Source organism: Micromys minutus (assembly GCF_963924665.1).
Source record: "Micromys minutus genome assembly, chromosome: 12".
NCBI lineage: Eukaryota > Metazoa > Chordata > Mammalia > Rodentia > Muridae > Micromys > Micromys minutus.
Window position 1 is genome coordinate 27,607,508 of NC_137981.1, and position 12,808 is coordinate 27,620,315.

Sequence of the window (12,808 nt, forward strand, 5' to 3'; positions counted from 1 at the left end):
GTTATATCTAACTGGAAACTAAAAGAGAGACTGAAAAAGTGAAAGTTTCAGCTTGATTTCTTCTGCAAAATGTTAAGTAGAACAGAATCTGTTTAAATAAAAGTGACAGTACAAATGAAGAAGTCACAGGCAGGACAGTTTAATTAAACATCCTACACCAATAAATACGATTTACTAAATGAATAATACCTTGACCTGCCTCCATGCAAAAATCCCTCACTGAAACTACTACTTAATAGAAAAAAAGGAGTATGACTGGGGAACACAGCACTGTCTTTTTCTCCTTTAGGGACAAACAGATGTACTATACAATTCAACTAAGGGAGAAGGTCTTTAATTTGACTATCACATTAAGAGGAAAAAAATGACTATTGCCTTAATGAATAATTCCCCCAAAGGGAAAATATCCCCTATATGGTCAGCTACTTGTAAAATCACATAAAAGCCTTCATACTTCATACCCATAATCGTAAATTATTCACCTTAGGAGCTCCCTGGGAAATGATGCTTATTATCCTGGCAACATGGAATTTTCTAAAACATTATATGACCACCATTATCACTACAAATGAGTGTAACATTTTATTTTACAGAGGTGGGCATGGCAGTGCATGGCAGTTCATCCTAGCATTTAGCACTGCATGAAAATAAGAGTTCAAGGTTAACCTCAGCTAGTGAGTTCAAGGCTAGTTTGAGCTATATGACACTGTCTCAACCATCCAACCACCCAAGCAAAATATTCCCAATTATAAGACTTAGTGACATAAATCAAACAGTTTTTGAATATATTACATTTATTTGCCATTCCAAGTCAAATTTCAAAGTGCTGTGTAGCCAAATAAGCTTTCTGAGATTATTTTTTAATGTTAATGTCAGTTTCTTTTTTAAAAAAGTATTGTTCTGTGTGTGCACACATGTACAACTGCACAAGTGTCTTGGTGCACATGTAGGGGTCAGAGGACAACTTCTAGAAGCCAGTTCTTCCCATCGAGCATGGAATCAGGATAGAATTCAGGTAGCAGGATTATGTGACGGGTATTTCTTGCTGAGCCATCCCATCAGCCTATCCCCACTATCGTCGTGGTCCTCCTTCATATATAGCCCGCTAGCCCGGAACTTGCTCTGTAGACCAGATTGGCCTCGAACTCAAAGACATCCACCTGCCTCTGCCTCAGAGTGCTAAGATGAAAGATGTGCACCATTATGCTCCGAATTTCTCATTTTCTCATGGAGCCTAGAAGGAACTCTGCATGCGCATGTGTGCATGTGTGCATGCATGAGTGTATGTAGTACAGTCAATCAGGAGAAATAGAATTAAAATCTTGGTGACAGTACCACCCAAATAAAATTATTCTTTTTGTATTATGTAATAATAGCAAAATTCATTGGAAATGGACATGAAAAATGTTATCATGAGAATGTATGCAATCTGAGGACAGAGCCTTGGGAGTAAAGAAAAAGGAAGACAAAGGGACTGAGAGAAGCAGAAAGTGAAGAGTGAGGCTGAGAGACCTGGGCTTGGATACAGAATGTCAGATTAACACAAACACAGACAGTCAGTCAGGCAGGCAGACAGACAGACAGACAGTCAGGCAGACAGACAGTCAGGCAGGCAGACAGACAGTCAGGCAGGTAGGCAGGCAGACAAGGAGAAAGTGGGGGTGGGGGACTGGCAGTTATCAAGTATCATCCGATTAAAACTTCCAACACCTTTTTTTCTAGTACAGATTTTTCAAAGTTCTGGATATATAGGGCTGACATGCATTTTTCAGTCAGCAACATGTATACAAATTTGTACATTAAACTAGGCCATAATAATCCTTGCTCATGTAGAGAAGACATTTATACACTTCACTACATAATAATTACAGATTGTTTTTAAAAGCCAACAGAAAAAAATGCTAGTCAGGCAATCTAACTTTTTCTTAATAAAACATTTTGCATTGTCAAGGGAAGAAGTCAGTAAAGGGTCAGATATTCATTAATGTGTTTTTCCTTCGATACTTATAGAGAAACATGGTTAACTAAAATCTCCTCATGAGTGGAAATGCTATAAAACATCACTGGAATTAGACTACACACACACACACCTCTTCAAAATAAGACTCAACCCCACTGGTATATAGTAAATCAAGTCCTAAGAACTATAGCCTCCACTTTAAAACAGAAGCAAGTGATAATATGGGATCGAGCCAGAAAGTCCTCCTTTGTGAGGCACTCTGCCATATGGCCCCAGTGGCATTTTCAATTCAGGGAAGAGGCAGATGTAAAAGCCTCCTGGGCTGCCCACTGCTGAGACCCACAATTTATCTCTGACCATCTAGTTTCCATGTGATTTCAGAAGCATCAATGCTAATCACATTGGAAGCCTTTATATAAATGTTCAGGCTAAGAAAGGCAAGCAGGGGAAAAGGTCACAGGTATTTAACATAACTAAGCAGGCCTGGAAGAACACAACAATAAATAAAAGAAGGAAGGCTTATTCAATTTATTGACGTCAGCCTCCCACTGCATACTTTTACCATTTTTCATATTCACTCAAGTAGCTACGCATATCTCACTGAGACTGAATACACACATTCTCATTTTCATTCTCTCTCTCTCTCTCTCTCTCTCTCTCTCTCTCTCTCTCTCTCTCTCTCCAGCAAGGAAGGGAGGAGGGAGGGAAAGAGAGAGGAAGGGAAGGAAATAGTACACAATTAGTTTAATGAACAGCTTATTGTACTTGATCTCCTAGAAGTATAGGGAAAGGGGAACTTTGTTTTGCCATTCATTTCTTCAGCATTCTCAGAGTATTCTGCTGGTAGTCAGACATGAAAAACACCAGGCCTGAGCGGAAGACAGTGTTCAAGTCTCACTTCTACAGGTGAGTCATATGTTCTCCAAAACCTCATTCCTATACAAACTTCCCTGCCTAGAAATTTCCAGAGAGGACAGTAAGCCATAACAGACACGTCAGTGGTTAGGAACTCATTCTTGTCATTTGTTAGGTTAGGGTCATTAAAACACACCACCTCACAAGCAGAGGCAGGTACGGAGTGCTCAAGAATCCTATCCAGACAGAGTCAGAGATAACTAAAAACTTTATCTTTGATCTCTGAACTGAATCTTGAAGGAGGAATAAAAACCACATAGAGAGCAGTCCAGAAAGCTACACGGTTAAAAAAAAGACAATTTCTACGTAAGTGTAAGAATAAGGGATTCTTGGCACTGAAAAGCACATGGTATGGCAAGGGTACTGTCCTGTTTGCCAGACATGTGACTTTAAAGGAGATTCTCTTACACTGGTAACGTTTTCAATTGCTAACACTCCCCTTGGGTTTGACAGTACAGAGTGTCTGTGTAACAGAAACTCTCATTCATGTCTTAGTGTTTGAGAGCCCTTAATATAACTTGAGAATTAGGGTGACCTGAGAGTATTCTTACATTTAAGTAATTTCATATTTTCATTTGCTTTAAAAACCTGGTAAGTGGAGCTTGGCAGTGGTGGCACATGTCTTTAGTCCCAGCACTCCGGAGGCAGGGGCAGGTAGATCTCTGGGTTTGAGACCAGCCGGGTCTATAGATCAAGGTCTAGGACAACCAGAGATACATAGAGAAACCCTGTCTCAAAAAGAAAAAAACATAAAACAAAAACCCCCAAAATTCTATAAATGTACTAAAATGTCTTAATTTTTTTAATTAAAAAATTGTATCAGCTACTAATCAGCGAATTCTACAATTTTTCTCCAGAGAGAAAGGAGAATTTTGTAATTATAAAAGACTTAACACAAGGCCTTTGGAATTAGCATTAGGGCACTGTATAGATTTATGAATACACTCCTCCACTGACATACAGAGCTGTTAGAAATGCTGCCCATATAAAACAAGTTTCATTGAAAACAATGAGCAGACTATGACCCAGATCTTAGTCTCTAAATAAAAGGAATCAAGGACCCTTAAATAATAGTTGATTCGAGGGCTGGGGAATGGATGGTACAAACCGAGAACATTTTATGACTCTAAAGGAAAATAAAATGTGCAAAAAGAGGATGGAATTTTGTCAAAAGTACAAGAGTCCATTTCTTGATAGGTTCAATGATCAAAAAAATTATAAATAACAAAATGAATAATAACTGCATTGAGTTTAATGATGTACAATAAAGATCATTAGTCCATTGTTACATTAAAAAAGAAAAAAGGAGTTAAGAAACAGATCTTTCTTACAATGAATGCCAGCTAAGACACATAGAAAATAAAATAGGAAAATGACAACTGGCAAACACTAACATAATAAATGTATAATTGACCAATAGATGCAAAAGGTGGTGTGGAAAAATGTGACATCATTTGCAGTGTTTTACTTTTCCTAAGAAAACACAGAAGGCAATTCTTTTACAGTGGGAGAACCTAGGAGACATTACCTTGGCCAGCTGAACCAACACTAAAATGAACTATAAGCCCATTAATGTAAAGGACACAAGACCAATTCTGTGATATTTCTGCCCAAAGCCATGGTCTAGCCCTATGTCATAGCTCTAGCACCAGGGAGACAGAGGAAGGACAATCATTGAGAATTTGAGGTAAGCCTGATCCACAGAGTGAGACCTTATCTCAGAAAATAAAAACAAAAAAAGCATGACCTCATTCTAATTGTAAAATAACATTAGCCAAGCAGATGGAAAACATTTTACAAGATAACTAATGACCTCTTCAAAGAGGTCAAAGTCATAAAAGGAAGGGAAGAAACAGGTTGGAGGAATCTAAACAGACACATGTAATGTAAGAAGCTAGCTGCTATGAGATAGATTAGAAAATGGGGTAACAGGAAAAACTGTAAGAATTCATAAGGCTACAACACAAGCCAGCTCTGTTAAATCAACATTAACAGCCTAGTTGTGATTATTTTTACTATGGTACAAAAGATGTTAAAGTGAAACTAAGGGAATTGTACACAACAACTTTCTGGTTCAATTTCTATAACTTTTCTTAAAGCCTAAAGGTAAGTATTAAAGAAAAACACTATTAAAAAGGGTACGTTACAAAAAGTGGCTCCACTGAAGCATCCTACTTTGAAGATAAAAACTGTTTGAGATGTGTTTTCTTTGCTTACGGTATGGCCATACCTGACTGGCACACTGTCTACAGTAACACACCCTTAGACCCAAAGCACAGGTGATATACTGACTCCAGGATTCCAAACAAGCTCTCTTTACCTCTGTGAACTTTAGTTATTCTGCCAAAAAGAATGGTCAAAAACATAACCTGAATAAAATGTTTATTAACTCTATGATAAATCATTCAAAAACATCTGTTGCTTCCACCTTCATGAGGTACTTTCTGAAAACATACCGATTGAAGTTAATGTCTGGATAACTAGAATATTCTGATTTCATCTTGGCATTCCGTCGGGGGAATGTGCAGAAGAAAGCATTAGCTAAAAGACTGGCGATCTGCTCCTGTGACATCGTGACAGAATGATTCATCTTCTGCTTCAGGAGTGGTATTGGCTGATAGAGGAAAACAAAAATACAGATGAGAAAAGCACTAATTAGTTTAGCAATTTGGAAGACAGAAGTACCAAATCACATTTTCTAAATTAAGGCAGGAATAATTTCAAGCTACTCTAGAGCCCTTAAATCAGCAATACTGTGAAAGTCAAGGGCTGATTATCAGAGATGTTGGAAAAATACACTCATCTGACAAGGTGCAGATTTCTAATCAATAATGACACTGAAGAGAACACAAAACATTACTTACCAGTGAAAAACAAGACTGCCTCAGCAAATTACCCTTGTAAATATAGTTTTTAAAAAATGGAATAAAAATGCAGCCCTGAGTTTAACTATTATTGTATATAAGTCATGTTCTTACGTTAACAATGTTGTAATAAAGTACTTTCTCTTGATCCTAGATAAAATAATTAATGCTTGAATAAATAAGTCAATTCTCTCTTGTTCTAAATCAAACTACCTATTGCTAATTTCTTCATGAGAACCAAATACTAAATAAAGCATTTAAAAGATGTGGAATCTGCCACATAGAACTAACTATATGAATTCTAAGAATGAAGGCATTTTCAACATAATAAAACACTCCAAATCAAGGATGACGCAGGACATTTTTCTTTAGTGTTTAGTCTAAAATGTCTTCTTGCACCAACCACAACATCATGAGCCATAAGTACAATACATAGGACCTGAGCATTGTGTCCAGTGTGTTTTGTTCTAATTTAAATGCTTAAACTGTGGTTTCAAATACATGCTGGTAAAATGAAAGATTATTATATACCAGTGCCCTTGAGTTGCAAAAGTTTAAGATAATCCCCTTAGAGTTTCAGAGCTCTTCCCTTCTCCCTTTCAGCTGCACTCAGAACAAGAGTGCTGCTGTCCACACAAGGCAGCTGCTTCAAGGGATCCTTCCTGGTCACACCAAAGGCACCACCACCCAAGTGCAGTTAACACAACAGAACTGCGCCTTCTGAGAAAACAGGAAACACACTGGTGCAAGTGCAACAGTTTGATGGTAAGAAGAAAAAGCTAAATTTACAATTCAACTATTTCTTTTAAAATAAAAAATCAGGGCTGGAGAGATGGCTCAATAGTTAAGAGTACTGACTGCTCTTCCTGAGGTCCTGAATTCAAATCCCAGCAATCACATAGTAGCTCACAACCATCTGTAATGAGATTTGATGTCCTCTTTTGGAGTGTCTGAAGACAACTACAGTGTACTCATATATAATAAATAAATAAATCTTTAAAAAAAAACAAGGGTAAGCAAACGAGAAAAGAAAAGGCAGAGGACTCAGAAAGCTCACACTGACCTCTATCTTTTCAAATCATTTACTTACAAGCCAGCTCTGAGATCAGGCAACAGAGTGTAAATGACTTAAAACATACTCTTTTTAATTCTACCTTTTTGTTTGTTTGTTTGTTTGGTTGGTTTTTAGAGATGGTTCTACATTCTAACTAATTTACCAAGTTAACAATAAAAATTATTTCAATAATGAGTAAATATTTTAGGCTTAATCAACTCAACACACAGATATTTATCCCCTGTCAAATACTTTTAAAAAATAAGCGGAAAAATACTATAAAGTAAGATATTTCAAAAGGTCCAAAATCCAATTTCTTGGATTTTCTTTTTAAGAATCTAAGGTTTATCTTTAGATCTGGCCTATAGATTTAGTGTGGCAAATCATTAAATGCAAGCATACACAATTTGACTTGTCAAAAACATATTTCTACTTCAAACTGAACTGTTAATTTTTCCCAAGAGAATGACTTTTCTGTAAAGAACAGAGAAAAAGATTAAAACTTTGTCCCCATCAGTGAGTAAAGAAAGAATGAAGGTACTCTAAGCCAGGATGAAAAGCTACACAGACATAACTTAATGGGACTCAAAGCAGGGAGAGTAAGAGAAAAGGATGAAGGAAGAACATTAGCAAGCAGCTTCCAAGACAAATAAGAAAAGCTGTTTTAAAATACATTCTCTATTTAATAACAGCAACCTTTATTTCAGACACAGTGCAATGCTGAGGTGAAACCCAAGTTAGGTTGCCTTGGAAACATCAGAGTAAAATGCTAATGCTGATAAACATGGCGTAATGAAAACCTCTTGACTGAAGAGAAGATGGCCCCAAGCAGGCATTTGGACAAGTTTGAGATATTTGTGGCTATCCCAAGGTATGTGCTTATGGTTTTAGGATTGCACTGAGTGCTATTATCCTATATACCCAGAAATGGTTCAGCCTAAAATATCCACAGGGCTCCTGTGGAACAAGTGTCAGCAGAATCCTGGCTAGCAATAAAGTACAGGAAACTAACCCTAGAAATAGAAGAGAAAGACAAATTAAGTGTGGTGAAAAAACACATGAAGAAAACTATGAAAAACAAAACCACACTCTTCTATAGAGTTTAAATGTGTGTTCATAAGCTCCTTAATACTTCTTCTTTATGAATGGAAATGACTTTCCACACCCTTACACACACACCAAAGTAGCCACACACCCATGCACTGTGATGGTTTGTGTATGTTTGGCTCAGGGAGTAGCCCTATCAGGGGGTGTGGCTTTGTTGGAGTAGGTGTGTCACTGTGGGCATGGGTTTAAGACCCACACCCTAGCTACCTGGAAGTCAGCTACCAGAGACTCAGAAGTCTCTAACAGCCATCAGATGAAGATGTAGAACTCTCAGCTCTGCCTTCCCCATGCTTCCCTGAATGCTGCCCTGCTCCTTCCTGCCTTGACGATGATGGACTAAACCTCTGAACCTGTAAGCCAGCCCCAATTAAATGCTGTCCTTTATAAGACTTGCTTTGGCCATGGTGTCTGTTCACAGCAGTAAAATCCTAACTAAGACACACACACACACACACACACACTCATGCACACACACACACACACACACTCATGCACACACAGGCAGCACTAATTAGACTCAGTGGGTCATAAAAAAGGATAAAATGAGTATATATGATGTTGAAAAGGTAAAGGGGAGGGCTTCTTAAAGAAGGCCCCAAGGGGAGTAAGAGAGTTAAAAAAAAAAGACTAAAATACATTATTTACATATGAAATTCTCAAAGATTACGTTTAAAAAACTGGAAGAGTCTAACTTCCCCTTGGATTTGGTTTAGACTAAGTGACTAGCTTCCATTAAGCAGAAAACTAGCAGAAGGAACACAGAATAAGATCTAACCCTGAAAGGCACTGACGCTTCTCTGTGCTCTGAGGAAGTCAGCCACCAAGCCTTGAGGAAACCAATCCAGCACAAGCTTTAGATAACCACAGTCCTCACTGACATCCTCACTGCAACCACAAGAGAGACTGTAAACCACACTTACTCAGCAAGCTGTTCTTAAATTCATGACCATCAGAAACTAAGATGGTACATGTCTACTATTTTAACTTACTAAGCTTTGAGGTTATCTGCTAGGGAGCAATGTATAATTAATGCATTCCAAACACAATAATGCAATCTTTTCTCTCATTTCTTTCTTTCTCTTCTTTCTTTTTTCTTTCTCTTTCTTCTCCCTCTTTTCTTTTTGGTTTGTTGTTGTTGTTTGTTTGCTTGCTTGTTTGGAGACAGAGTTTCCCCGTGTAGGCTTGGCTGTCCTGGAACTCGCTCTGTAGACTAGGCTGGCCTTGAATTTATAGAAATCTGCCTGCCCCTGCCTTTCTTCTTCTTTTTTTTTTTTAAATTAAACAACTTTATTTTAAAAAACAGAGATAAATGAACAGATTTTAAAAGCATTTTTGCATAAAACTATATGAATATATTTTTGTCAGGACTTGATTTATTTTTTAAAGGTTTGCTAGTATGCATTAAAATCTTACTAGTTATAATGAGCATAAAGTACAAGAGAAACTAAACGGAACATGGAAATAGTCAAAGTTTTCTTGGGGATTAAACATGATGATTTTTAAATACCAAGAATTGCCACAAGGCTACATTCTTAGTTCTTGAATTATTAATGATTTAAGGCCCTGCCTTTCAAGTGCTGGGATTAAAGGTGTGCACTACCTCTGCCTGGCTTTTAGTTTTAAAAGTTAAGAAGTAGCAAGAATTCAATGTTACAGTAACGTATAGTTTCAGAGGGAAGGGAGGTAGGTAGTATTAAATAATCTTAAAAATATATATATACCGAACCACTAGCTTGTATTAAATAATGATTTCTAAAAGACATTGTTTAAACAAATAGAGGGAAAGGAGTCTGAGTAAACAAACTGCAGCAGCGGAAAGGAGGCTGGGAACTGAGGGCTGCGTCTTTCATGTTCTCTGGCAGTGTCCTTGCTAGCTGCTGGCCTTTCCAGGGCACAAAGTCATCACATTCTTTAGCAGAACCCCCTTTCCTACCTTTGCCATGTGAGTCCAAGGAAAACACTGAGGAAGTTACATTACTAACCTGGGTGCAAATATTTGGCAGACAGAGTGCAATTTTCACCATGTCAGGTAAAATGGACTGATACAAATGTTGAGCCTCTGCTTCTTCAAGTACCTGAAAAACAATAAATAGATTGTGTGAATTAAAAGTAGTGAATAGTAACTAATGGACATACACTTGTGCTAATTTTGATTGCCCCTGCGCGCGCGCGCGCGCGCACACACACACACACACACACACACATAACACAAATAAATGAATAAATAAATGTGTGGGTTTTTTTTAATGTAATACTTATAAATAAAAAACAACATACTCTACTTTGGTTATCTCAGAGGACCCATTTAATCTAACATAAAAGCACTATAATTACTCTGAAACATACTATCTGTGACCAAACTAAACCACTGACCACCAGTAACCATCTTTGTGTCCTAGAATCCTCCCTTGTTAGGTACATTTTCTGTATCACACCGGAAAGCACACCAGGATGACACTTGTGGTCCATGCTCACCTGTTTTTCAACTCTACAGCAAGATGATTATTAATTCTAGGGGAAACAACATGTAGCAATAACTGTGAGGACTATTTGTCAACAACCACTATAAAAAAAACAGGACTAATGAAGCTAAAATAAATTTGGTAACTATGGCAGAACAGTGAGGAAGCAGTGATGAGCCTTCTACTACTGGAGATGGGGAATCTGAACAAAAGCCAAGACTTTAAGTCCTTACAGAAGAGAAAAATCAATAAAAGGGCTAGATATGGTAGCTGACCACCTGCAATTCCAGCACTCCAAAGGTTGAGGCAGGAGGACCATTACAAGTTGTAGGCCAGCCTGGACTACAGAGTGAAATTCTATCCAGTTCAAAACAGTTAAGTGGCTACTACTTTATAATAAGCCTCTTTTAAGTCTGCTATAAACAAAAACTAAAACCTAAAAGGCATCCATAGTGGACATTTATTGCCTCATAACTACAAAGTAAAGATGACTGTTTTCTTACATTTGAAAATGTTAAGACATGCTAATGCATTTGTTTATAACACTCAGACTCTTATAGTTCATAATTCCTTATGGTTTGTAAACCTTTCATTTTGAAGAAATTATTGATAGGATGTCATAAAAACAGCATGACAAAGTTCACTGTACCCTTTATGTATTTTCCCTCAATAACCACATTATTAGAACCAGTATATTGAAAAAGTAACTTTTATTTACCTGATCTAATTGTCATCTCCGAGGCTCATTGCCTCCATCTGCTAACCTAGGTCTAGCCCTGGAAGCTTCTAGCCTCTGTACAATCTTATCCAGGCCTAGAATGTTTTCAGCCTCTGAGACTGCTGAATAAGCTCACCCTTTCCTGTTCTTTCTGAACTCTGGCTGGCTTGTTTAACTCAGCTGTTCTGGCTCAAACTGCTCTCCAAGCTGACTGATTCAATCTGGCTTCTCTCTTGGCCTCTGACTGACTTGCTCTGCTTGGCTGCTTACTAACTTTAGCAATTTGTTCTAATCTTCTAGCTCCTTTCTGGCTTCACCTGAATCTAGCTTGTACTCTCTATGAAACCTGTCTCTTTATAACTGTCCCAGGGAAACTGAAAACTCCCTTTCTTTCCCCTTTTGTTCCCCCCCCCCATTACTACCCTCCACACACACTGCTCTCTAAAGTCGCTTCCCTTTTCTCTCTGTACTTATCAGAGCTGAGCAGATCCTATTCTGTCAGATCTTCTCTGGTTCATCACTTTGCCACTCAATGAGACAGCACTTTCAAACATGGCTGCTTCCTTCTACAAACAAACTTTACCTTCATTGTTTGGGATTAAAGGTGTGTACTAAAAGGCTTGTCTCTGTTGCAGCCAGAGGAATTAAAGGTGCTAAGGGCTGAGCCATGCCCCTACTAGAAACAGGTTTTTCAGTAAATAGCACAATCTCAGTGTTCACAGTGTGATCAAATATCCTGAAACTATATATTAGTAGTGTTAAAAAGTGTGCATATATCATTTTATGTCATTTATCACACACATACACCTGTAATCAAACTAAGACAGACTGATCATTACAAAACAGAACTTTTATTATCCAATTTCACTCACCCTTATTCTCACTCAGCATAACTTTAGCAACTACTAATGTATTTTCCATTTCTGTAATTTTATGTCATGTAAATAGACTCATAGTCTGTGTTCCTTCAAGTTGACTTTCCATTTTAAAAAGTCTCAGAGATTTAGTAAGGCTGTTGTAGGATCACCCTTTCTTATGAATGTTACTAATTACTATTATGTGACTTAAACATACCTTCAAGGATTATTTTGCTTTCCAGTTTTTGGTGCTATAAACTGCTATGGTTTGACTGCATCCTCCAAGAGTTTATGTGTTGGGAGACTGGTCCCCAGTGCAGCCCTGATGGGAGGCCATATGCAACCATTAGATGACTGATCCTATTAAAAGGTCACTGTGAGAAACTTCTCCTGGGTCCTTAACTAATTCTCAGAAGAAAGTTGTTATATTAAAAAACCTTTCTCTTCTCTCTGGCTTTTTGTCTCACCATGTCCACTCCATATTGCCATTTTCATGACAGAGCTGAGGAAGCCCTCGAACTTCCAAAACTGGGCCAAAAAAAACCAAACAAACAAAAAACAAAACAAAACAAAAAAAAACCCAAAAAAACAAAAAACAAAAAAGTTTCTTTTCTTCATAAAGTATCACTCATTTCTGTTTCCTTTCTCCTTCTTATGGGTTACTTAGAACAATAGAAAATTTCATTTGTGTATCAAAAACAAAAACAAAAAATCTTCAGATTGCATCTTTTTAAATAGAAAAGTTAAAATAACTATACACAAAATGCCCAAATGCACAGTTTAGTTTCTATATTAATTTTTTATTATTTTTGCTTCTCCATTTGTCTGTACATCCAAGAATTCCCTTTAAAATGCATTTTTAAGTTAAACC

The 12,808-nt window shown here is 37.4% G+C and overlaps 1 protein-coding gene across 3 annotated transcripts in view; it reads right to left on the reverse strand.

Moving 5' to 3' along the window:
- Positions 1–12,808, reverse strand: part of PARG (poly(ADP-ribose) glycohydrolase) — a 98,816-nt gene that overhangs the window by 46,604 nt on the left and 39,404 nt on the right. For all 3 annotated transcript variants that reach the window (XM_080926856.1, XM_080926855.1, XM_080926857.1), the window contains exons 8-9: positions 9,883–9,975; positions 5,332–5,489 (exon numbers count right to left, since the gene is read on the reverse strand). In XM_080926856.1, coding sequence (XP_080782982.1) covers positions 5,332–5,489; positions 9,883–9,975 — 251 coding nt within the window. The remainder of the gene's footprint in view (positions 1–5,331; positions 5,490–9,882; positions 9,976–12,808) is intronic.